Source organism: Amphiura filiformis, chromosome 12 (assembly GCF_039555335.1).
Source record: "Amphiura filiformis chromosome 12, Afil_fr2py, whole genome shotgun sequence".
In the NCBI taxonomy this organism is placed as follows: domain Eukaryota; kingdom Metazoa; phylum Echinodermata; class Ophiuroidea; order Amphilepidida; family Amphiuridae; genus Amphiura; species Amphiura filiformis.
In genome coordinates, this window is record NC_092639.1 from 62948051 (window position 1) to 62975902 (window position 27852).

General features: G+C 37.2%; 1 protein-coding gene across 1 annotated transcript; it reads right to left on the reverse strand.

Annotated features, from left to right (window-relative positions):
* LOC140166996 (uncharacterized) lies at positions 1–27819 on the reverse strand. The gene is made up of 27 exons (XM_072190477.1): positions 27786–27819; positions 26015–26215; positions 25320–25457; positions 22813–23103; positions 21390–21932; positions 20397–20960; positions 19092–19637; positions 18219–18776; positions 17322–17873; positions 16576–17127; positions 15869–16420; positions 14682–15233; positions 13493–14044; positions 12304–12855; positions 11112–11663; positions 10201–10752; positions 8064–8612; positions 7163–7732; positions 6359–6910; positions 5573–6118; positions 4518–5030; positions 3230–3415; positions 2757–2855; positions 2239–2466; positions 1370–1495; positions 749–940; positions 1–152 (listed from the first exon to the last, which is right to left on the reverse strand). Exons 1-27 carry the CDS (start codon positions 27817–27819, stop codon positions 1–3), a joined length of 11004 nt encoding a protein of 3667 aa, XP_072046578.1.
* Between the last annotated feature and the right edge of the window lie 33 nt (positions 27820–27852).

A 27852-nucleotide genomic window follows, 5' to 3' on the forward strand; every position in this document is an offset into this window, starting at 1 on the left:
TTACTCACTGCGCGTCATTTCTCTCACTGTATGTCCATCTTCTTCTCCGGTAATACAGCCAATACAGCCGTATTCGGAAGCTTTCTTTGTTGCCCCATTGTACACTTTTACGTTCATATTAATGTATTCTAAATCCCACCCAGGAAGATATCCTGCGAATAAATGATTATTAGATTAATATGATTTTAGTACTTTTTCATGCATCAGGGGTACATATTGCCTGAAAATACCAGATTATATAGGTTATGTCACCAAGCTAACACTAATTTAGCAGGTTTAGATAATGGATTAGACTCTGGAAAAGTAATGCTTCAAAGGATCTAATTATAAGGTTCTCCCTAAGAATTTTAATAATATAGGTAAAATTAATAAAAGTCATTGGTAATAAATGTGGTTTGCCACAACTGCGGGTCCAATTAGCAATGTCATACATCATTGCGTTTGGTCACTATATGCTTCTTCGTCACTTAAAGCTATATTCTACAATAGTGTTAGCTAGTGTTAAGCGTTCACGGGGTCAATGATATAGCGACTTTTACATCTATATAGCTTTAGATGCCTTACTTGGACACCTTAGCACAAGTAAAGGTGATTAGAAAAAGTAACAGTGTCTTACCCCACTAAAATAGAGATTCCTTCACATTGTGCTCCAGGAGCATACATCTTATTTGCTAACCTCTAAGTGGGGATATTGGTGGCATTTATTCTGTACAGCTTCTGGTGAAGGAATTACAATTTTGAATCTTACCTCTGTTGTCATACGAAACACGAATTTTATCCACGTCCTCCAAGTTTCTTGTTGTATAAAATACATAGGTCTGATCGCTCTCATACTTGCAGATAGCCTGTTTCATCTCGCTTGGTGTACCATTACTACTAGCTGATTGAATAAAGCCTTCGTTAAGCTCGTGGACTTTAACCATTACCTTGAAGGTCGTCCCTATAAGTCAAATTACATTTGTTGGTTTACTCATGTGCTCAACAGATGGTCCACAATAGTATTACCAGTTCCATTGTACTCACCGAAATGGAAAGATATTAATATTTATTTCCCATTTTAATGAATTAACCGTCGCTAATATATTATAAAAATCGTTGGATTAATACTGAATCGTTTAATTACGTTATTATTTTCGCATAGCGACGAATAAGAAAATTACTTTAAACCGACCCTAGATACCCTATTATATGCCCTACGCGATTTGACGACCACGGGTAGCAAGCAGGCGCAAACCAGGAACGTAAGTACTTCAAACCCCTCTGGTCAGTAAAATAAAAAGGGACAATTTATAGTTATTTAAGGCTCGTGAGTACAACAACCCCACAACTATTTAAAAAGGTGGAAGAATCCGAGGAAAGAGTTACTTACTGCCCGTCATGATCTGATTGTCGTCTTCATCTTTGGCCAACTTACGACTGCAGTCAAACTTGAAACCTTTTCCTGTCCTCTCGTCTACGACGATTATGTGAGCCAAATGCCATGCCAAAGTTTCTCCTATGATATTGGAAATATGCAGTTTTCAAGGTATGTCAACATTTCATGATATGCAAAGAAATGAAATAGTTTGAGCAGTTGCATACGTGCAACGGACGTAGATTATAATTTTAATAATTAATCATTATAACTGATTATGATGACATACACAAATTATCTATCACCACGCCAAAAGTCGCTCCTGCGATCTGTGGTTGTAAGAAAACTACTCGAAAGCACTTCCCGACACCCCGTTTAATAAATATGAAGATTGATTACTACGGCTTACACATTTTCAAAATCGCTTGCACATTATATATATTTAGAATTATTATTATTGCCTAAAAATTTCAGTGTAATGAATAATACAATTAAAAAATACGGTCGGAAATATCCAATAAAAGACAAAAAAAATTGCAAAAATGGGCCACCGAATGATTTCATGTGAATGTCGCATCCAATGTCGTAGATGTCTTTTTGTAAGTTTAGGTTTCAATACCACAATTGATTTGCTCTGCACCATCCCCAATATTTGCCTAATTATTTTGTGTTTATAGGGATGGTTTATAGTTATACGGTATTCGAAAGTATGTACCCGATATATCGTTACTACCTTACTGCGCAGTTACAGTAACGAAGGTCGCTAACGATGTGCGCATCGGCGTGACTTATTTAGGGTGAAATTGCAGAGGCTTTTGGGATTTTCTAAAGTGTATTATTTATAAATTACAAGTAGAATACTCGATATCTAACATAATACCCACCTGGTTTGTCATGCCATACCCGTAGCTTTCTTACAGTTCCTAGACTTTGTATAGTATAGAAGACTTCACTGAATGTCTTTGAGCGTGATCCTTTTAGTAGCAGTACATTAGACACCCGATGCTCGCCAATGATTTGGATGAACACATTTGCATCGGTGTAGTCGCTTGTATCGGTTATGGGATTGGTAGTTTGTGTCGTCACCTTGTAAGTGGATTCTTGATCATCATCTAGATTATAAAATTGAATTTGAATTTCATCTTGTTAAAGAATTTACATAACTGATGAGTCAGATTACCTGGCTATCAATACACAACTCGGGAGATGATTCTATGCTGTGATGGTGGACATCGCGACTATAATGAGAACAGTGCCGGCGAAAGGAGCTGCACAAATCTTCGCCGTCCTAGACCATTGTAGACATGATCCCATGATGATGATGTACATTGAAGGACAAAAAGAAGAAGGACAAGACAATGTAGAATTATATAAGAATATATGCTACAGACAGTTAACTTACCTTCCTTATCAATCCTTGCAGAGCAGTTTCTAAATGTGTGATTTTTCATAGTCCGATCCACAAGTTGAACATTCGCCACCTGCTGACAAGGTTTGCTGCCTGTGAATTTGGGTAAAGAATTTGTTATCTCATACTGAATAACTGACAAATGCTAACCATTAACAAGATTAATCGAATATTGCATAAAACAAACCGAAAAATACAATTTATAATTAGGGACTGATCGCTGAATACATTTGCGCTCTGATTATATATTTCATCCTCACTTTATTCCGAGAATGATGTCTTGTTTCATTTCAAATGCTTGCTTCCCCAATCCCCACTCACGTAAATATTGATCGATACATTAAGAACAATGTCCTGAGGTGAACGAGTTGAATTCAGCACTTTGTACTTAATACGAGAATGTGTTTTAAAACACATATTACTAAAACGTAATATGCTTTACACGCTTTTCTTTTCTTTTATATTACCTGTATTGCCATCCCAAATTCGCAGTTTACTGGAGACTCCTATATCTGTATACGGAAACACCTTGATTCTCTGCATGTCGTATTTGTTCAGTCTGCGCTCCAGTTTCAAAATATCAAATGAGAAACCATCACCCCTCAACATTTGAATTAGCAAATGCGTTTCTGGCTCACTCTGTTCTTCTGGTACTGATAAATGCAAAGGGAAGAACAACATAACTTGTAAATGATACATACGATACTGCTCCAAAAAGTATCCTTACACTTGGAAAAATAATCACAATTTCAAAACTGACCCATATTGAAGTAAATTTGTTATTTTAATAGATGTACTATCTAGTCCGACACGTTATGACACCACATTGAATCCAATGTGACTTCAAGAAGCAAGTTACAAGCATTTGATTACACGAAGGACCAGTTTTAAAAGTGACAAATTGGCCTATCCAAAAATCCACGGACTAGACATTTGGTTTGAGAGTGGTAAATGGCTAATTTTTGTGTGCCTTTAATTCAAAACAAAAGGAACAAAAGAAAACTGAAACGAAAGAGCTGACAAATAAAATGGAAGTTATGAAAAGTGCAAAGAAGTAAAAACTGAAATAAATGCTGCTTTAAATAAAGCTTCATTGACGAAACTGTGTTGTCTATTTTTGTTGCGTTTGTTGGGATCTTTTTGCCCCTTGCATAGGCCAGTTTGTCGCTTTTAAAACTGGACCTTCGTCTATTCAATTGTTTGTAACTTTACCTGTTGAGGTCACATTGGATTCAATGTGGTGTCATAAGATGCAGGATTAGACAGTGCATCTATTATAAAAACACATTTACCTCAATATTGTTCAGTTTGGAAATTGTGATTATTTTTCCAAGTGTAAGGATACTTTTTTGTCGCAGTATATTTATTTAGTATTAGGTCATACATTGCGTTCGTCTGATGATATTATGATTATACATGTAATAAATAAATCTTTATGGAGATGTATTAATTTATCTCTCCCCACGCGGGTGTCGACTGCAGACGACAAGTTTCAAAGAAAGTTCAAAACTTCAAATATTTCAGAATTGTAAATGTTCATGACCATATTTGGAATCAGCATGAAAAATACATTAAAATGAGTACAAACAAGCCTAGTATTGGTTCAGTGGTTCTTAAGATAGCTCTTGATATTTTCAGAAAATATCTCAAAACTTTATATTGAACCCTATGGCTAGCACGCAGAGCATTAACTATGACTAGAGCTGCAACATTTTTAAACCTGCATCGTGTAAGACAAACAGATTCTCTCTTTACCATGTATACTGATGTAACACTCAGCACTGTATTCCTTATTGGCATCTCTAGCTATGGCAAACACTCCACCTCTCCAGTTTGGATTGACTCCTAGTAATTCATGCTCAGTAGTCAAACTCAATGTTTGGATTCGTCTACCCCATGAATATGTTACCACCACTCCGGTCTCGTCTGGAAAATTATCCACGTGCAAGCCTTTAATCACAACAGATGTCTGGGTTCGGGATGCACTTTGATATGATAGAGATGGTATCTTCTGATCGATACTGATTGTTTCTTCAGCCATATTCCCATGCTCATCCATTGCTTGGGCTACTATCACTTTCGTTTCCTTCTTTAAGTTCATCAGCTTGTGTTCGCTTCCAGTAGGAAATTTCCCGAGACATTCTTCCCCATCATAGTAATTTATATACACCTGACTATCAGTAGGGAAATTCTTGCATTCTACCTGTTGAACTGTTGCTGTGCTGACAGATGTACGTGTAAGGTTGGTAATGGGTTCTATTAATGGACCTTTAAACGATAATGATTGAAAATGGTCTGTTAATACGTGACTTAAGTATATTTATATGAACCATGAAAGTTTCAATTGTAAAAATTACAATACATGCACATTTTTTGATCTGACTTGTATCGATAAATGTTTTGATTGCGACTGATTGATTCTGTCAATAATATGAACAGCTACTGTAACTAGAGACAGATTTATCAGAGATTAGATATAAACTTCACTACGGAATAATAATAATAACCCATAAATCCTCCTATGCCATATGAGATTGGCACGCATGGGTATCAAAATATTCTACCTCCTGCAATTATCGGAATAGCTCAAAATCGAACGATAATTGATGTCTGTAAGATGGAGCGTTGTGGAAATTTGCCTGCTAGCTCGTGTTATCGACAGTACACAAGCAAGCACACAATTGAATCCAATGTTAACGGGCACATGACACGCCATTTTACCCTCCATGAGCTACTTGCTGGGGTCCTATTAAAGCCTAACCTCTTTGGATTTTACACCTTATCTCTACAAAAGAAAAATATACCATTACCAATTTCTTTGATGCAAATTTGACTTTCTGTAGAGTACTCATCGTTCCTGTCAGACACCGTTGCCAATATCGTCCCGCCCTCCCAGCTACAATCATATCCAGGTAATATATGCTCAACAGCTTTATCGTTATCATTCTGAATCCAAGAATAAGAAATGTTTTCATGATCATCACATGAATAGGTTATGGTTAAGTCCTTTGTGGTTGGGAAGTTTTCCAGTTGCACACCTTTGATAATCATCGATGTTGTAGTCCGACATATGCGGTCATATGACATTGATGGTAAGTTCTGACTAATGTTGAACGTAGTTTCAGCAACATTTCCATATGCATCGGAAGACTTGGCTTTTATCGCCATTGTGGTTTTCCTTAAATTCGTCAGTTTATGATCTCTTCCGATAGGGAAATTCCCAAGAAATTCTTCTCCGTCGAAGTAGGTAATATGCACCTGACTATCAGCAGGAAAGTTATCACATTGTACTTGTCGGACAGTTGCTTTGGTAACAGATGTTCGAGAATGGTCGGTAATAGGTAGTATCAATGGACCTTGCAAGTAAGAAAATTTAAAGACAGTTTTATGGCTATAATGTTCTTTGCCAAAAGTTCGGTAGTGACGTAGGTGTGTATTTCGCTAATCGCAGTATTGAATCGCGCGCGTGAAGTTACAAGGGCTTACAGAACTTGAGATGAACTAAGGTAAGGCTGCATGTGAGGAAGTTAATATGTGTTGTAACAATGCCTTTAAAAAATTTATACACAAGAAAATCAGTTTAGAATTATAATTACCTGATCCTTCAATGCAAATTTGACACTGCGCCGTGTACTGTTTTTTGTAATCTGAAGCTGTCGCCATGATCGTCCCTCCTCCCCAGTGTCGACCATATCCAGGTAAGTCGTGTTCGGTATCCTCATCTCCGTTTTGTCTCCATGTGTAAGATACGTCTTTGTGACCATCGCAGGAATAAGTTATGGTTACCATGATTCCTTCTTCCTCATTTGGAAAGTTGATTCGTAGACCTTTGATAACAGTCGATGTTGGCGTTCGAGATGCGCGCTCATAGCATATGGCTGGTATGTTGTGATCGACATCGAACATTACTTCAGCAATATTTCCGTATCCATCAGAAGCAACAGCTTTAATGGTACTCGTTGTTTCTTTCAACTTAGTCAATTTGTGTACTTCTCTAACTTTGAATTTCCCTAAAGCTGCATCGTCGTCGTCATAGTAAGTGATGTACACCTGACCACCGGAAGGAAAATTCTGAACTTCAACTTGTTGAACTGTTGCGGTGCCGACTGATGTACGAGTGTGGTTGGTAATAGGGTGTATTTTTGGTCCTTTAAATGAAACGAACAACAATAATTACAGACTAAGTTAACAAAACAGTGGTTTTTGTACTTTTTATATCAAAACAGTGTAGAATATGCTTACATCTTAATCATAATTTTTATATAATGGGATTCCGTATTCCAGGGGACAGAACGACCAACATTCCACATTTATTAAATGGATTATCATATGTGTTCTTTGTCATGTTTGTAACATATATACAGTATACCATTTTACAACCATTTTGTTAAAAACAATACCTTCTCCTTCGATGCAAATCTGATATTCCGCTCTGTAAACGTTACTTCGACAAACTGCTGTTGCTGTCAGTTTCCCTCCTCTCCAGCTATGAGAATACCCAGACAATTCATGATCAGTGTTAGTGATAGGTGTATCATGAGCTTCCCATGAGTGAAATTCTTCGTTCCAAGTAAATGAAATATTATCGTGATCATCACAGGAATAAACTATAGTTACATCATCTTTCTTCGGAAAATTAATCAACCGCACGCCCTTGATGACTACAGATGTCGGGGTCCTCGAGATACGCTCATATGATATGGTTGGAATATTCTGGTCTATTTCAAATGTTGTTTCGGCAAGATTACCAAGCTCATCCATTGTCTGTACTTTTATCTCCTTTGAGGATATCTTCAAGTTAGTCAGGTTATGTATTTCCGCAGCCGGGAATTTCCCGAGGCATTCTTCCTCATCATAGTAAGTGACGTACACCTGACTATCAGCAGGAAAATTCTTGCATTCTACCTGTCGAACTGTTGCTGTGGCGACAGATGTTCGTGTATGGTTGGTGATTGGTTCTATCATTGGTCCTGGAAATTATAAATCGACAAGATTGTGAAATATTTTTCGTCGGTGAGAGTAATAATAATATTAATTGAATTCATGACAACGATATATCAAGCTTTGTAGTAGTTTTTCTATTTCTCTGTGTGTTTTTTACATATTAATCTTAATATTATCTTAAATTATCTTATGTGTCTATCATAATACAAAATTCGCCAAAATTAGTTTTTAGGTGTTTATATGAATTATTTTAATATATATAAGTAGTGGTAGAAAAAATATTAAAACATTTAGTGGAACGTTTTCACTCGATCTACGTCTTCAGCGATATTAATACATTTGTATAATTATCTTTACCTTTTCCTCGAATGCTAATCTGACATTGTGCCTTGAACTCTTTGCTAGAATCAACTCCAGAAACTATTATGTTTCCTTCATTGCATCTGTTATCATACCCAGTCAATTCATGGTCAATACTTGAACACGAGTCTTGATCATGTTTGCAGGTGAATGAAACGGCTTCACGCCCATCACAAGAGTAGGTTATAGTTACATCGTCCTCACTTGGAAATTTGGTCAGCTTCACGCCTTTGATGATGATCGATGTTGGGGTACGGGAAACGTATTCATACGATATAGTTGGAATGTTCTGGTTGATGATGAATGTTGCTTCGGCGATGTTCCCAACATTATCTGCTGCTTGTGCTTTTATCTCTTTCGATGGCGCCTTCAGATTGGTTAGCTTGTGTTCATACCCAATAGGAAATTTCCCGAGGCATTCTTCCCCATCAAAGTATGTGATGTATACCTGACTATCAGCAGGAAAATTCTTGCATTCTAACTGCCGAACTGTTGCTGTGCCGACGGATGTTCGTGTATGGTTGGTGATTGGTTCAATCAATGGCCCTGAAAGTGATCGACAAAGAGGAAATGTCAATTTTTGAAATACAGGGTGTAACAATAAAATTTGTACAATTGCATTTTGACTTCTCAGAAAAAAACTAAAAGAGTTACGACACAAATGTAATATGCAATAGAATTAGTGATATCGTGGCTAACAGAAGGCGTTTAGTTGGTTTCTTTACTAGCTTGGGTTCAAAAGTTATGTCCGATTAATTAAATCGTCCAGAAAACGTGTTGGGCCACTTTTGCCATGTTAGCGTACTATCAAGTTTGAACCGCGTTGATTGTGTTTATAAAAAAGGAAGGTTTTATTTCAAACTCTAATGGTGACCCGCAGGTCAAATTGCTAGAATTGTACATTAAACACACCTAAACAGACACAATGCAATTTGCAGGCAGCAGCTAAATCAGCGCCAATATTGCAACATTGAAACAAACAACTATACAAACATCCAATCCAACCCAACCACATCCCCCCAGTTAGGCAATGAGGATGAAGTGCACACAACACGTTGGCACGAGCGTTATCGTGCATTGAACATCAAAGAACTGACACAAAAGAATTATAAGTGGTGTTTCTTCATATAATTAAAATGAACTTAATAATAATATGATATTTCTTTAAAATCTATAAATGAAGTCATGAAATCTCTTTCGAATTATCTTATAAATAAAGTAATTTCTCATATCCCTGAGATATCATTGGTAAAATTGAGAACAGTTTTTGCACCCATAAGTACAAAACAATAAAAATTTGAAATTAAGTTCAGCTGGGCTTCTAGCTGTTCTGGGACGACCACTATTGCCAGCATTTCTGTCAACAAATTTTATATACTTCTCATAGTTAGATGTAATATTTGTATGCCTTGAAGGAAGACGTGAGTTTGGAAAATGACCTATAAAAAATCTGATGGTTTCTGCTTGACTCCCTGTGCTACCGAATGTCACAACCATAAAAATACGCTCTTCCAACGTGAATTGGGGTTGAAGGTGTTGAGCTGCAGCCACGATTTCTAGTAAATGAAGTTGTTATGTCAGTGCTTAGTTGTGACTTTTAAAAACTCAAGGAGATATTCTATTATGTAATCATTTCTACTACTTCGAATACCCCATTGTTTAAATTGACCTATCACAAGAGCACCGTCCAACTGGTCTATTCAGTCACTTCTGTAACATTTAGACAAAAGTGGCCCAAGCGGTTTTAAGACTAGGTTACATAATTGGTTATATCTTCACTTGTATACCTACGATTTTATTGAAACAAAGCTTATCTGGTGGCTAAAGAAATTACCTTGATAGACATATTAATACCAAACCAAAAAATAGGCGGCATACTTGTGTCATTCTATTTTCAAAATTGTACAAATTTTATTGTTACACCCTATAGAAAAGAAAAAAAGACTATTCTAGATTAGGAACTGTTGATTTAATACGCCTGAAAATTAAGAGTTTTGGTTATTAAGAAGTTGTGATGTCGTTATGCTTCTTTTGATCTGTATAAGTACATTACCCAGTTTAAAGGTGTTCTGTGTGTGGATGAGTTCGTGAGGATTTACGAGCTGTTATATAAATTATAATAGGCCTACCCTACCTTGTTCTTGGATGCTAATCTGGCATTGCGCTCGGTATTCATTGCTGGCATCTATTGCAGATGCTGTTATCTTGCCTTCTTTGAAACTTTCATCATATCCAGGTAATTCATGTTCCGAAACTAAGTCATTATCTTGTAGACTTTGGTTCAAAGTAAGAGAGATCTCTTCATGCCCATCGCAAGAGTACGTTAAAGTTACATCGTTCTCACTTGGAAAGTTGATCAACTTCACGCCTTTTATGCATATCGACTTTGGCGTACGTGATATGCGCTCATATGAGACGGTTGGGATGTTCTGGTTGATGATGAATGTTGCTTCAGCCATATTCCCAAGATCATCTGTTGCTTGTGCTTGTATGTCTCTCGATGAGGCCTTCAGATTGGTTAGCTTGTGTTTCATTCCAACCGGGAATTTCCCAAGACATTCTTCCCCATCATAGTAAGTAACGTGCACTTGACTATCAGCAGGAAAATTCTTGCATTCTACCTGCCGAACTGTTGCTGTGCTGGCGGATGTTCGTGTATGGTTGGTGATTGTTTCTATCAATGGTCCTGGAAGATAATTATATTTTACATGTATGAAACAAAAGCGATACAATATAATGATTACAATGAGCTACAATGAAAAATGTCAACAATTTAGTAGTAAGATAAGAAATAAAGCGATACAATATCATGATTACAATGAGCTACAATGAAAAATGTCAACATTAGTAGTAGATAAGAAATAAAGCGGTAGTATTAAAGATACAGTTTACATTTGGCTTCTCGTAATGTTTTCTTTTCAATCGTTATAAGACAATCTGGGCAGTGATTATGTACAACTCTTTGTTCAAATCGCAGAAACCAATCAGTAATTCTAGTAGAACTTCCCACGGCAGAGGAAAGTCATGCTTTTGCAACATTCTTACGTTTTCTTTGGATGCTAATCTGAAATTGTGCTCTGTACTCTTTGCTGGTATTTGCTGCCGTAGCTACTATATTTCCTTCGTCGCAACTATCAACTGGCAATTTATGCTCAATGTTTGAGGGTGAATCTTGATCTTGCTGCCCATGTTTCCAATTGTAGGAAATTGCTTCACGACCGTTACAGGAATAAGTTACAATGATATTGTCATCAATTGGAAAGTTTGTCAACTGCACGCCTTTGATCAAGATCGATGTTGGTGTTCTTGATACGTGTTCATATGATATGGTTGGAATGTTTTGGTCGATGATGAATGTTGCTTCAGCCAGATTCCCAAACTCATCTGTTGCCTGTGCTTTTATCTTTTTCGATGACGCATTCAGATTGGTTAGCTTGTGTACATCCCCAACAGCGAATTTCCCAAGACAATCTTCAACATCATAGTAACTGACATACACCCGACTGTCTCTAGGAAAATTCTTGCATTTTACATTTCCAACAGTTGCTGTGCTGACAGATGTTCGTGTATGGTTGTTGATTGGTTCTATCAATGGTCCTAGAAAATATAATCGACACGATAGTGATATATTGTGCGTCATAAACAGTTGGTGATCTTGTGCCTGTTCTCAAAAACGGTCTAATCCAAAAGACGCCAAAAGGTGTTTGTGAAATATCTAACATTTTCTTTACCTGCCTGATCAGGAAGTACTGCCGAATCAGGCAGTATGTTGCCGAGTCAGGCAGTATGGTATCCCACAATGCAATGCTCTATTTCAAATAGAGCATCTTTTAATATACCGTTATTTCTTGGTTTAGAGTAAAGAATTAGGTAAAATATATAAAGTTATCAATAAATGTACAATTAGTAGTAATTTTTCATCAATTTTAGTTAAAATAAAGTTCATTTGCATATTTAAATCAATTTTTTAAAAAACCGTTAGAAATTGTTTTGTTATTTAAATTATTTTTCTCCCGGTGGAATTTTTTTTCGCCCGGTGAAAAATTGTCAACTTACATGTAGCTCATATGTGTCAAAGTAACCCCCCCCCCCCGATCTTTTATAAAATCACCATGAACAATTTAGTCCTTAGTCTGTCGAATTCGGAAGGGTTACCAAAGCCTGTGTTGGCAACTCGGCAACATGCTGCCTGATTCGGCAGTACTTCCTGATCAGGCAGTCGGACCGGACTGTTTACCTTTTCCTTGGATGCTAATCTGACATTGTGCTCTGTACTCTTTGCTGGTATTTGTTGCCGTAGCTACTATATTTCCTTCGTTGCAACTATCAACTGGCAATTTATGCTCAATGTTTGAGGGTGAATCTTGATCTTGCTGCCCATGTTTCCAATTGTAGGAAATTGCTTCACGACCGTTACAGGAATAAGTTACAATGATATTGTCATCAATTGGAAAGTTTGTCAACTGCACACCTTTGATCAAGATCGATGTTGGGGTTCTTGATACGTATTCATATGATATGGTTGGAATGTTCTGGTCGATGATGAATGTTGCTTCAGCCAGATTCCCAAACTCATCTGTTGCCTGTGCTTTTATCTTTTTCGATGACGCATTCAGATTGGTTAGCTTGTGTACATCCCCAACAGTGAATTTCCCAAGACAATCTTCAACATCATAGTAACTGACATACACCCGACTGTCTCTAGGAAAATTCTTGCATTTTACATTTCCAACAGTTGCTGTGCTGACAGATGTTCGTGTATGGTTGTTGATTGGTTCTATCAATGGTCCTAGAAAATATAATCGACAAGATAGTGATATATTGTACGTCATAAACAGTTGGTGATCTTGTGCCTGTTCTCAAAAACGGTCTAATACAAAAGACGCCCAAAGGTGTTTGTGAAATATCTAACATTTTCTTTACCTGCCTGATCAGGAAGTACTGCCGAATCAGGCAGTATGTTGCCGAGTCAGGCAGTATGGTATCCTGACAATGCAATGCTCTATTTCAAATAGAGCATATTTTAATATACCGTTATTTCTTGGTTTAGAGTAAAGAATTAGGTAAAATATATAAAGTAATCAATAAATGTACAATTAGTAGTAATTTTTCATCAATTTTAGTTAAAATAAAGTTCATTTGCATATTTAAATCAATTTTTGTTAAAACCGTTAGAAATTGTTTTGTTATTTAAATTATTTTTCTCCCGGTGGAATTTTTTTTCGCCCGGTGAAAAATTGTCAACTTACATGGAGCTCATATGTGTCAAAGTAAACCCCCCCGATCTTTTATAAAATCACCATGAACAATTTAGTCCTTAGTCTGTCGAATTCGGAAGGGTTACCAAAGCCTGTGTTGGCAACTCGGCAACATGCTGCCTGATTCGGCAGTACTTCCTGATCAGGCAGTCGGACCGGACTGTTTACCTTTTCCTTGGATGCTAATCTGACATTGTGCTCTGTACTCTTTGCTGGTATTTGTTGCCGTAGCTACTATATTTCCTTCGTTGCAACTATCAACTGGCAATTTATGCTCAATGTTTGAGGGTGAATCTTGATCTTGCTGCCCATGTTTCCAATTGTAGGAAATTGCTTCACGACCGTTACAGGAATAAGTTACAATGATATTGTCATCAATTGGAAAGTTTGTCAACTGCACACCTTTGATCAAGATCGATGTTGGGGTTCTTGATACGTATTCATATGATATGGTTGGAATGTTCTGGTCGATGATGAATGTTGCTTCAGCCAGATTCCCAAACTCATCTGTTGCCTGTGCTTTTATCTTTTTCGATGACGCATTCAGATTGGTTAGCTTGTGTACATCCCCAACAGCGAATTTCCCAAGACAATCTTCAACATCATAGTAACTGACATACACCCGACTGTCTCTAGGAAAATTCTTGCATTTTACATTTCCAACAGTTGCTGTGCTGACAGATGTTCGTGTATGGTTGTTGATTGGTTCTATCAATGGTCCTAGAAAATATAATCGACACGATAGTGATATATTGTGCGTCATAAACAGTTGGTGATCTTGTGCCTGTTCTCAAAAACGGTCTAATACAAAAGACGCCCAAAGGTGTTTGTGAAATATCTAACATTTTCTTAACCTGCCTGATCAGGAAGTACTGCCGAATCAGACAGTATGTTGCCGAGTCAGGCAGTATGGTATCCCACAATGCAATGCTCTATTTCAAATAGAGCATCTTTTAATATACCGTTATTTCTTGGTTTAGAGTAAAGAATTAGGTAAAATATATAAAGTTATCAATAAATGTACAATTAGTAGTAATTTTTCATCAATTTTAGTTAAAATAAAGTTAATTTGCATATTTAAATCAATTTTTTAAACCGTTAGAAATTGTTTTGTTATTTAAATTATTTTTCTCCCGGTGGAAATTTTTTTCGCCCAGTGAAAAATTGTCAACTTACATGTAGCTCATATGTGTCAAAGTAAACCCCCCCCCCCGATCTTTTATAAAATCACCATGAACAATTTAGTCCTTAGTCTGTCGAATTCGGAAGGGTTACCAAAGCCTGTGTTGGCAACTCGGCAACATGCTGCCTGATTCGGCAGTACTTCCTGATCAGGCAGTCGGACCGGACTGTTTACCTTTTCCTTGGATGCTAATCTGACATTGTGCTCTGTACTCTTTGCTGGTATTTGTTGCCGTAGCTACTATATTTCCTTCGTTGCAACTATCAACTGGCAATTTATGCTCAATGTTTGAGGGTGAATCTTGATCTTGCTGCCCATGCTTCCAATTGTAGGAGATTGCTTCACGACCGTTACAGGAATAAGTTACAATGATATTGTCATCAATTGGAAAGTTTGTGAACTGCACACCTTTGATCAAGATCGATGTTGGGGTTCTTGATACGTATTCATATGATATGGTTGGAATGTTCTGGTCGATGATGAATGTTGCTTCAGCCAGATTCCGAAACTCATCTGTTGCCTGTGCTTTTATCTTTTTCGATGACGCATTCAGATTGGTTAGCTTGTGTACATCCCCAACAGCGAATTTCCCAAGACAATCTTCAACATCATAGTAACTGACATACACCCGACTGTCTCTTGGAAAATTCTTGCATTTTACATTTCCAACAGTTGCTGTGCTGACAGATGTTCGTGTATGGTTGTTGATTGGTTCTATCAATGGTCCTAGAAAATATAATCGACAAGATAGTGATATGTGCGTCATAAACAGTTGATGATCTTGTGCCTGTTCTCAAAAACGGTCTAATACAAAAGACGCCCAAAGGTGTTTGTGAAATATCTAACATTTTCTTTACCTGCCTGATCAGGAAGTACTGCCGAATCAGGCAGTATGTTGTCGAGTCAGGCAGTATGGTATCCCACAATGCAATGCTCTATTTCAAATAGAGCATCTTTTAATATACCGTTATTTCTTGGTTTAGAGTAAAGAATTAGGTAAAATATATAAAGTTATCAATAAATGTACAATTAGTAGTAATTTTTCATCAATTTTAGTTAAAATAAAGTTAATTTGCATATTTAAATCAATTTTTTAAAAAACCATTAGAAATTGTTTTGTTATTTAAATTATTTTTCTCCCGGTGGAATTTTTTTTCGCCCGGTGAAAAATTGTCAACTTACATGTAGCTCATGTGTGTTAAAGTAAAATTTCCCCCGATCTTTTATAAAATCACCATGAACAATTTAGTCCTTAGTCTGTCGAATTCGGAAGGGTTACCAAAGCCTGTGTTGGCAACTCGGCAACATGCTGCCTGATTCGGCAGTACTTCCTGATCAGGCAGTCGGACCGGACTGTTTACCTTTTCCTTGGATGCTAATCTGACATTGTGCTCTGTACTCTTTGCTGGTATTTGTTGCCGTAGCTACTATATTTCCTTCGTTGCAACTATCAACTGGCAATTTATGCTCAATGTTTGAGGGTGAATCTTGGTCTTGCTGCCCATGTTTCCAATTGTAGGAAATTGCTTCACGACCGTTACAGGAATAAGTTACAATGATATTGTCATCAATTGGAAAGTTTGTCAACTGCACACCTTTGATCAAAATCGATGTTGGGTTTCTTGATACGTATTCATATGATATGGTTGGAATGTTCTGGTCGATGATGAATGTTGCTTCGGCGATATTTCCAAGGTCATCCGTTGCATGTGCTTTTATTTTCTTGGATGATGCTTTCAGATTAGTCAATTTGTGTTCATGTCCTGGACCGAATTTCCCGAGGCATTCTTCCTCATCGTAGTAAATGACATACACTTGACTATCAGCAGGAAAGTTCTTGCATTCCACCTGCCGAACTAATGCTGTGTTGACAGATGTTCGTGTGTGATCGATGATTGGTTCTATCAATGGTCCTGGAAAAATATAACCAACAAGATGGTAGTATATTGTGCGTCATAAACAGTTTGTAGTTTTGTGCGTGTTTTACATAATTGCCTTCTGCCATTTTAACACAAAATACGCCCAAATGTGTTCAAGTTGTTTAGAAAAGGTTTTAATTTATCTTTACCTTTTCCTTGGACGCTAATCGGACACCTAGCACTGAACCCTTTCTTGGTATCGGTTGCAGTAGCTATTATATTCATTTCGTCGCAACTCTCATCGTACCCAGTCAATTCATGGTCAATACACCAGTCTTGATCTTGTTCACCGTGTTCCCAAGTAAACGAAACGGCTTCACGCTCGTCAAAAGAGTAGGTTATCGTTATATTGTCCTCACTTGGAAAGTTGGCCAGCATTACGTCTTTGATGATAATCGATGTTGGGGTACGGGACACGTATTCATACGATATAGTTGGAATGTTCTGGTCGATAATAAAAGTTGCTTCAGCGATATTTCCTAGCTCGTCTATTGCATGAGTAGTGATCTCGTTTGAAGATGCCTTCAGGTTAGCTACCTTATGTTCTACCATAAGAGGGAACTTGCCGAGACATTGATCTCCATCATAGTAGATGACGTGCACGTGGCTATCAGCAGGAAAATTCGTGCATTCTACCTGTCGGATTATTGCTGTGCCGACAGATGTTCGTGTATGGTTAGTGATTGGTTCTATCATTGGTCCTGGAAAATGTAATCGACAATTTCAGAATGATTGCCTGCATTTCTGACAACGACATTTCAAGCTACATGTAGTAGTGCTTATATTTCTCTATCATAAAAAAATACAAAATAATTTCGGGGTTTGCTTGTATTTTCCATATTTATAATCTTCTCGTGCATATAAGACTACAAAAGTGACTTAAACATATCTTTACCTTTTAGTCGGACGCTAATCTGACACTGTGCTTTGAACTCTTCGCTGGTGTCTGTGGCAGTAGCTGTTATGATTCCTTTGTAACTTTCATCGTACCCAATCAATTCATGCTCAGTACACCAGTCTTGATCTTCTTCACCGTATTTCCAAGTGAACGAAACAGCTTCACGCCCATCACAAGAGTATGTTATAGTTACATCGTCGTCACTTAGAAAGTTGGTTAGCCTCACGTCCTTGATAATGATCGATTTTGGGGTCCGGGAAACGTATTCATAGGATATAGCTGGAACGTTCTGGTCGATAATAAACGTTGTTTCAGCAAAGTTTTGAAGTTCGTCAGTAGCTTGAGCTCTAATCGTGTTCGATGACGTCTTTAAATTAATCAGCTTATGTTCCTCCATTCCAACATCGAATTTCCCGAGGCATTCTTCCCCATCAAAGTATGTGATGTATACCTGACTATCAGCAGGAAAGTTCTTGCATTCTACCTGTTGAACTGATGCTGTGCCGACAGATGTTCGTGTATGGTTGGTGATTGGTTCTATCATTGGTCCTAGAAAATAGTCAAAACGGAGATGATAAACTAATTTTGTTTAACAAGAGTGGAAAATTCATTATTGCAGTGAATTAATGTTGCATATTATGTTGTCAATCTTCTTTGTGCCAAATGTATATAAATCATGAAGAAGTTTAGTTCCATTAGTTCATGGTTTTGTATGCGCATTGATCAGTTTTTTAATGTCTATGAACTATCTAATCGAGGATACTGGACAAGAGAGACATTAGGAACTGCATGCAGAACAGAGTTGTGTGGAGAGCCATCAGCGGAGTCCGACTAGACAAGTCGACATAAGCAAAGTAAGCAAGTAAGCAATGAGCTAATACTGTATCTCCCTACCTTTTCCTTGGATGCCAATCTGACATTGTGCTTTGTACTCGTTGTTGACATCTGTTGCATTAACAACTATGTTTCCTGCTTTGAAACTTGCATCGTATCCAGGCAATTGATGATCAACACATAAAGTCGACTCGTGATGTTGTTGAGGTTTATTCCAAGTGTGAGAAATGGTTTCATGCCCATCACATGAATAGGTTAAATTGACATCGTTATCTCCCGGGAAGTTTGTGAGCTGCACCCCCTTGATGACTATCGATTTTGGTGTCCGAGACACACATGTATATGAGATAGTTGGAATGTTCTGGTCGATGATGAATGTTGCTTTTGCAATATTTCCATGCCCATCTGTTGCCCGGGCTCTTATCTCATTTGATGATGCCTTCAGATTAGTTAGCTTGTGTTCACTTCCAACAGCAAATTTCCCGAGACATTTTACCCCATCATAATAAGTGACGTACACTTGACTACCGACAGGAAAATTCTTGCATTCTACCTGTTGAACTGTTGCTGTGCTGACAGATGTTCGTGTATGGTTGGTGATTGGTTCTATCAATGGTCCTGGAAAATATGCAGGGAGATCTAGTGGTGATATTTTGCCTTAAAGTATGTACCGAAGTATGATTATGAGTGCGCTATTCCAGTTTAAATGCATACATAGTAGTGAATCTGTAGCATTAACCCGCACATTCATATGGTTCTATACTTGCATTTGCGTGTTTTAATGTAATAAATATTTCAGGGGAAAGCCCGTGGAATGATATTATCAGTTACAATGGTTACAGCTCAGCGTCCTATGTCTCAATATTATGATGTGATGAGGAGATCCTTTTAAGGCTCTTATCTGGTCAAAATAGCATGAGGATTAACTCTTACCTGGCCAATGGATGTTAATCTGAGATTCTGCTCTGTACTCATAGCTACCAACGGACGCTGTAACTGTAATGATTCGTTCCGTGAAACTTTGGTTGTACCCTGGCAATTCATGTCCAATCTTTGAAGTCCGGTGATCACGTTTCCTGGTAAAAGTAATAGTTTCGTGCCCTTCGCATGAATAGGTAATGATAACATCCTCATCGTTTGGAAAGTTTGTCAGTTGCACATCTTTGATGAATATCGATGTAGGTGTTCTTGAAATGGACTCATATGATATTGCAGGAATATTCTTGTCGACTTCGAACGATGTTTCAGCTATATTTCCAACGTCATCGCTAGCTTGGACTTGTATCGTCTTCGTGGATAGTTCTAGGTTCGTCAATCTGTGTTCTTGTCCAAGTTGGAATTTCCCGAGAACATCGTCTCCATCATAGTAGGTGACGTACACCTGACTGTCCTGAGGGAAATTCCCACATTCTACCTGTCTTACCGTTGCTGTACTTACAGACGTACGAGTATGATTGGTTACTGGTTCTATTAAGGGACCTTTAAAAGAAATAAAACGGAAATTGGTTATTATAAATGTTAAGGTTAGGAGCTATTTTAACTGTTACGATTTGTTAGTTCACAGCATCTTGCGAATGGTAAAAATTGCATTGATTATTTCATAGAGAGTGTGTAGAAGAATACAAATATCACAGATATACTTTTGTAGGTCCTGTGGTTCTTGGGGTATGTTGTAAAGAGGGCTGAAACAACAACACTTTTGTAAAACATGCATAACTCATTAACAACGATAAATCAAGCAAGTTTTCAAAGTATATGATTTGTAGAATGCCCTTTTTCAAAACATCAAAGTGTTATTTTTCAATAATATATCATAATATAAATCGATTTTTTTTTTTCGGTTGCTTCGACCAACAAAAGATCGCGTCGCCTTAAGAAGACAAAAGGTGCAATCTATTAGTACCTAATTTCGCGCCATTCTCTTAACGTCAATTTGAGATATTACTTAATACATTGATTACGAAATAACAGAAATATGAAACCATTGCCAGTGAAAATGACAATTACAATTTCAGGTCTTTCAAGTAATGTCTCTGACGCAGGGGTGTCGGAGGAGATATGCTTCCCTCATAAGTGAGACATTTTTACAAAATGAAGACCTAATTGAAGCCATTTGGTGGATCATTTTGGCACTATTATTGTGTAAAATTGTAGTCTGAAAAATCCGAAAATTTGTGAAATGACGGCCTAATTTTAACAAAACAGACAATGTTTTTTTAACTTGTGAGGACAGATTACCTGGGCCTTCAATTTGGATCTGACACTGAGCTGCGTACTCTCTGTTGCCATCTGATGCTGTTGCTATGATCATACCACCTTCCCAACTTTGTCTGTATCCAGATAATTCGTGCCTTAAAGTGTAATCTTGTCCCTGACGTTGTTGATGGTCCTTTTCCAAAGTATGAGAAATAGGTTTGTGATCATCGCATGTATACATAATCGTTACATCTTCCATGTTCGGGAAGTTTGTTACCTTCACACCATCGATAATGATAGAAATCGGAGTTCGAGAAACGCGTTCATATGATATAGCGGGTACTGCTGGGTTGACTTCAAATGTTGTTTCAGCGATATTACCGAAATCGTCAGTTGCTTGAACCTTTATGTTCTTGGTAGATTTCTTCAGGTTCGTCAGCCTATGTCCCTGATGAGTGGAAAATTTTCCAAGACATGCTCCCCCATCATAGTAGTAGGTGATGAGCACCTGACTATCGGCAGGAAAGTTCTTGCATTCAACTTGGCGAACTGTTGCTGTGCTAGCTGATGTACGAGTGTGGTTGGTAATGGTTTCAATTAGTGGACCTTTGAAAATAAATTGACGAATGTGAAGTGGGAATCTGTTTGTGTAGTAACCTTGTTTGGTTGCACTATAATTTCATTGACATTTTAAAATGGCTTGCCGAAAAGGGTTTTCCCTTAGATAGCCAGACAAAATTCTTCCACTCTTGATGTGCCGAAATTGTTTTTTCGCCACTTGTTTCATTTTTGGTGCTCAAAAGAATCTTGTACTATTTTGTATGTATTTAATATTGCAAAATATTGTGTTTTGTTTTAAAAATGTTTAACTGCGCCTTTTTGGTACATCATTAAATTTCAAAACGGTGCTCCTGCCTTTGAATTTGGTCCCGGGCCTATTAAACATTGCTTGACGCCCCACACCCCAACCAGTGGCACACATAATTATTGCACTTCCCAATAAGAATCAATAGAACTCAAACATTCAGCCATTACCTGTTCCATCAATCCTAATTTCACACTGTGCAGTGTAGTTACCATCTGAGGCACTGGCAATGATCATCCCTCCTGTCCAAGTTCGGCCATATCCAGGTAGTACATGATCTGTAGGCTTATCTTTAACTCGATCTTCTTTCAAAGTATGCGAAATGTCAGCATGACCATCACACACAAACGTTATAGTCGTTTGACTATCGTTTGGAAAGTTTACCAGTTGTACACCCTTGATAATTATCGATGTCGGGTTTCGAGCAACACGTTCATACGACAATGCTGGGTTCTTCAAGTCCATGTTGAAAGTTGTTGTGGCGATGTTTCCAAATTGATCTGTTGCTTCTACATTGATCTCATTTGTGTCTTTCTTCAGATTCGTTAGCTTATGCTCTTCCCCAGCAGGAAACTTTCCGAGGCATTCTTCCCCATCATAGTAGGTGATGTGAACCTGGCTATCAGCAGGAAAATTCTTACATGTTACTTGTCGAACCGTTGCTGTGGTAACTGATGTACGAATGTGGCTGATTACTGGTTCTATAAATGGACCTTCAAATAAAACAAATGGAACTAAATAATTATTGCTTTCATCATGGTCATTTATTTCTAAAGATATTTTGAAATGTATATTGTTTTGCAATTTACTTTCCCAGCACGTTTACACCTTTAAAAGAACCATACAGAGTTACATGTTAAGACAATTGGAAATATACGATATCTCAATATCAGTAAACAGTGTTGAACTGCAATGTACGGAATTAAGGGCCATGCGGTTCTTTTTGTAACTCAGGAAATCAAGATCTTGTGATCACGAGTCCTGCCTTCTCGTGTTCCTGACTTAGCCAATTTGAAATAAAGAAATAGTAAAGATATAAAAATAAAGAAATAGTTAAGACAACTTCGGATCTCAAGAACTCATGAAATTTGTTCAATTTTCACGGCGTCAGTGTTTTAATTGTAAGCACATCCACTTTCTGTTATCTCGAGATCCTATTTTCGTAACTTAAAGACATGAACTCACGAATCCAAGAACTCACGCACACGCGCACAAGTTTGTGCCTTCTTGACTTAAAGTCACGAAGTTAGGATCTCGCAGTTAGGATCTTCGTGACTTAGAGTTTGTGTCACAAGCGCCATCATTTGACAACTATTATGATAGCGCTTGTAACACAAGCTCTAACTCACGAAGTAAGGATCTCGAGATCCTAACTTCGTGACTTTAAGTCAAGAAGTCACGAACTCGTGCGCGTGTGCTTGAGTTCGTGAGGTTCAGTCTTTAAGTCACGAAAATAGGATCCCGAGTTAACAAAAGTGGATGGGTTTACAATTAAAATACTGACGCCGTGAAAATTGAACAGGTTTCATGAGTTCTTGAGAAAAATATTTTTTTCTTAATGCAAGTTATTATTACTATTATTATCATTATTACCTGATTGTTTGATATTTATCTGACATTCTGCAGTATTGTTATTACGATCTGACGCTCTGGCTGTAATAATTCCAGACCAGCTTTGATCATATCCAGGTAACTCATGCTCAGTGTCTGCAATCAAGTCGTAAGTTTCATATTTGCAGGTGTAAGAAATGGCTTCGTGACCGTCGCAAGAATAGGTAATGTCCACTGTCTTCTTCTCTGCAAAATTTGTCAAGTGGACACCTTTGATGATTACTGATGTTGGGGTCCGAGACAGGTTGCGGTACGATATTGACGGTTTTGGCTCTGTAAATTGTGAAATAAGATACATTTTATAGTAAAGTGCTTATAACGCAGGGTTGACAAAAATATTAACAATTTCACAAGATCAATTAGGTGATTACCAAGGTATCACATTACGCTAGACTCATCTGATTCATTATAATTATATAGTTCTTGCCTCTGACAAACTTGTAAACAAGACATATCATGGAATTCTTTGGGGATATAAAGTTGCCAAGAAAAATTGCACAGAATTTAGAGGGTCCTGTAGCTACGCGTCAATAAAGTGTAACATTTTTGAATACGTCTTTCGCGTTTACATCCGTAATGATTACTAAGTAACCACTACGAGTCAAACAAGTGTAACGTTTTTGAATACGTCTTTCGCATTTACATCCGTAATGATTACTAAGTAACCGCTACGAGTCAAACAAGTACACGTTTTTGATGGCTTGTTTCGCGTTTACATTCGTAATGATTACTAAGTAACCACTACGAGTCAAACAGGTGTAACGTTTTTGAATACGTCTTTCGCATTTACATCCGTAATGATTACTAAGTAACCGCTACGAGTCAAACAAGTACACGTTTTTGATGGCTTGTTTCGCGTTTACATTCGTAATGATTACTAAGTAACCACTACGAGTCAAACAAGTGTAACGTTTTTGAATACGTCTTTCGCATTTACATCCGTAATGATTACTAAGTAACCGCTATACGAGTCAAACAAGTACACGTTTTTGAAGACGTGTTTCGCATTTACATCCGTAATGATTACTAAGCAACAGCTACAAGTCAAACAAGTGCAACGTTTTTGATGGCTTGTTTCGCGTTAATGATTACTTAGCAACCATTACGAGTCAATAAAGTGTAACCATTTCCATGGTGTAACGTAATGATTACTAAGCATCCATTACGAGTCAGACAAGTGCAATGTTTTTGAATACGTGTTTCGTGTTTACATCCGTAAATCCGTAATGATTACTGAGCAACCACTACGAGTCAAAAACAGGTAACGTTTTTGATTGCTTGTTTTGCGTTTACATCCGTAATGATTAATAAGCAACAGCTACAAGTCAAACAAATGTAATTTTTTTGATCGCCTGTTTCGTGTTTACATTCGTAATGATTACTAAACAACTGCTACCATGCTACAAGCCAAACAAGTGTAACGTTTTTGAATGCATGTTTCGCGTTTACATCCGAACGGTCTATCCAAAAAAAGCACTACTATAGCCTATCCATCCACCAATACGAGTCAAACAAGACTAGTGTGACGTTTTTTATGACGTGTTTTGCAATAATCCGTAATGATTACTAAGCAACCGCTACAAGTCAAACGAGTGCAACGTTTTTGATGACGTGTTTCGCGTTTACATCCGTAATAATTACTAAGCAACCGCTACGAGTCAAACAAGTATAACTTTTTTATGGCGATATATGGTTGAGCTCCGAAGATCAACGATCTTGGGAAAGTTGTCGCCGAAGGTTTCCGTTTTCTAATTATTATCCTCATAATCTTCTTCAAAATTGATTATTTGCAATCCCATATGTTTACTCTATTTATTCCAGACGTTTATGGCAAGTATATTGCACATTAGAACAGAAAAACCTGGTTTTTCGTCGATAATCCTGGTTTTTCAATCGAAAAACCTGGGTTTTCGAATTCGATTGTCATGGTTTTTGATAAACCAAGTTTATCGACCGAGAAACTTTGTTTTTCGCCGATAAACTTGTTTTTTTACTGATAAAATTGATTTTTAGTCAAGGTATCTCAACCGAGAAACCTGGTTTTTAAAAAAAAAAATATCACAATCGAATTCGAAAAACCTGGTTTTTTGACTGAAAAACTAGGTTTATCAGTGAAAAAGCAAATTTATGGGCGAAAAAAACATGTTTTTCTGTTCTATTGTGCAATATACTTGCCATAGACGTTTCCCGAGATACAATGGGATGTTCCATTTGAAATCTTCCAGAGCGGTATACCGCTGTGGAAGATTTAAGAGATGTACGGTATATTCCACAAAGTGAGTAAGTTTTTTTATTTTTTAACCACATATTCCCCCTGTATTATGGCTTTACCTATATCTTCCACAACTGGAGTGAGTATGTCAAATAGAAGTATACCATTGTCTATTCTATTTGAAACCCACACTCCCTCTGTAGAAGACTTTAGCTTTCACATGATGTGGATTTCAAAATAGAATAGCCCAATGAGAGACTTTGACACCTGTACTTACTTCCTCTGGTTAATTCTATTTCAGTTCTGTTAGAGTCGTTGTCTATTTTGAGTAGACCGTTATAAGTGAACTTGTAGCTTTCCCAATTTGATTCATTAACAACTTGTACAGAATCTAGATGCCAGGTGAGGTTTTTCCCTGTACGGTAGGAATACACAAAATGTGTTTTTCAACAACTTAATGACAATATGAACAGCAATGATCAGCAGCAGCTATAACTATACACCTACAATTTATTTCTTCCTTCGCGATGTCTGATATAATTTCAATTCGTTTACAAGCTGTATCAAAAATGGTTGGTACCCATCGGTTTTCATTGGTAATTGGTAAGTCGGACACATCAAAATTCAACATAATCCCAATAATTTGTACATTAATTGCATGAGAAGTCATAAACTGTACATTCTGGACATTTCAAGAGCGTCCAATGTTGCATTTTTAGGAGGCATGCTTTTCAATAAACATCTAAATTGATGGGTACCAATCATTTTAATACAAAATATCAACTCAATCATGTAATATCCTGTGCCGTTCTTCCGGCTTCGTTATAAAGATTTACCACAAAAGGTCAGTCACTGTTACAACAGGTGACGAATTTTGAATGATTCTAACAAATTGACTATTTAGCCCAAATAATTTTCGACGGGACAGTCGCCTCCACAACACCTTTTGGTGACGGAACAATATAGGCTTACCTGTATTATTACGCCACAGTAACTTCACTGACGAGAGCTCTCCCAGGTAAGGTGAGATAAGCTCTTCTTTTCCAAATCTTTCCAAACCATGCTTCAGTTCTGTTTCGTTAGAATGGCTGTTTTCTCCAAATAGTTGGATAGATAATTGACCACCTGCTGTCCCATTGCACTTCGTTGTTACCACGTACTTCGTCTTTGTGTCTGTTATCAAAATGATATATAAAAGGATAGTGGTCGATTTTAGCATCCTCTTTTAGGGAATGCTTCAATAGATAACAACGGAAAAGGCTGATTTCCAAGATGTCACCTGATTTGGGCAATGGAATTTGTGAGTTAACGCATAATATACAGCACCCAATATAGCTTGGTTTTTAAACTTTAAGTGTATGGATACTTTTTGGGCGCAGTGTTATATCCATATACGTACCGAGAAAAGTTGACAAAACTTTACGAAAATTCGGATATAAATTTTCCTGAAACATTGCTGAAGGAATTTGGTAAAGTTTCGTAAACCATGTAAACTTTTGCAGCTATGTATGCGAATTATACGGTATGTGGGTAGGGTGTTGGTGGGTGCCTGTCTGATGTGTGGGTCACATTGGGTGAGTGTGTGTGTGTAAATGAATATAGTGCTTACGGAAATTCAGCAAAAATTTACCGAGAAATTTCAAAGGAAACGGCACATGTTCTCTAATAGTTAGGCAAGCAGACGAGATATCACAAATAATAAAGGCAGCGAAATCAAGCATTTGTTAGACATTAGGTATTCAACAACCAGTAACTCGGTGATTGTTTAAGGGTGGTCTTAACCCTGGAATTATGGAAACTTTCGGGCTTCATAACTGCTAAATTATTAGTCTAAAGAATATAAAAGTATACATTCTTAGACTGGAAATGACTTGCTGAATTCATCTGTGAGGTCCAATTTGGGCCAAAATGCTCATTTTTGGAGAAAATCCCCCAAAACGGGTTTTTTGGCCCAAATTTTTTCGTGCAACGTAACAAAAAAATGGTTTGGCCAAAAATGCTTTTTTATTAATTTTTAAAAACTAGATAAAAATATCTAGGGACCGTTTTTTTATTTTTTTGAATTTTGACAAACTTTGAGAAATTTGCACCAAAAATGGTCAAAAAATGCAAAATTTTCAAAAAAATCATAAAAAAGCCTGATTTTCGCCCAAATTTCAAATATTTTTGGTGAAGTTGGTCAAAATTCAAAAAAATGAAAAAACTGTCCCTAGATATTTTATCTAGTTTTTTAAAAATTAATAAAAAAACATTTTTGGCCAAACCATTTTTTTGTTACGTTGCACGAAAAAATTTGGGCCAAACAACCAGTTTTGGGGGATTTTCTCCAAAATGAGCATTTTGGCCCAAATTGACCTCACAGATGAATTCAGCAAGTCATTTCCAGTCTAAAAATGTATACTTTTATATTCTTTAGACTAATAATTTCGCAGTTATGAGGCCCGAAAGTTTTCATAATTCCAGGGTTCAGACCAACCTTAACATTTGGCATGCAGAAAGCAAATTATTTCTTCCATAGGAGCAAGCAACGTTTTTCTATTTTTTTCACCCTATTTATTTTTCTCCCACATATAGGCCTACTTTCCTGAATTTGATAGTCCTTTCCAAAGAGCGGTGCTCCCTCGCTTCCCCACTTTCAGCATCCCTGGTTAAGACAGACTTATCCGTTACCAAATTTAGCTAAATTATTATAAAAATGCTAACATCATAATAACGGCGAGATTTGGTGTTGTTAATTCCTTACCTGTGTTACGAGCACGCTGTTTTCTTGTAGCCATGATTCTCTTTCACTTGCTTCGCTTGCTGTATGT

Coding starts and splice junctions, on each gene's coding strand:
- LOC140166996 (XM_072190477.1), bottom strand. CDS start 27,819: ATGGCTACAAGAAAACAGCGTGCTCGTAACACAG. Junction 16,421..16,575: donor GATTAGCGTCCAAGGAAAAG/GTAAAGATAAAT, acceptor ATATTTTTCCAG/GACCATTGATAGAACCAATC. Junction 2,467..2,756: donor TGCAAGGATTGATAAGGAAG/GTAAGTTAACTG, acceptor TTTATAATCTAG/ATGATGATCAAGAATCCACT.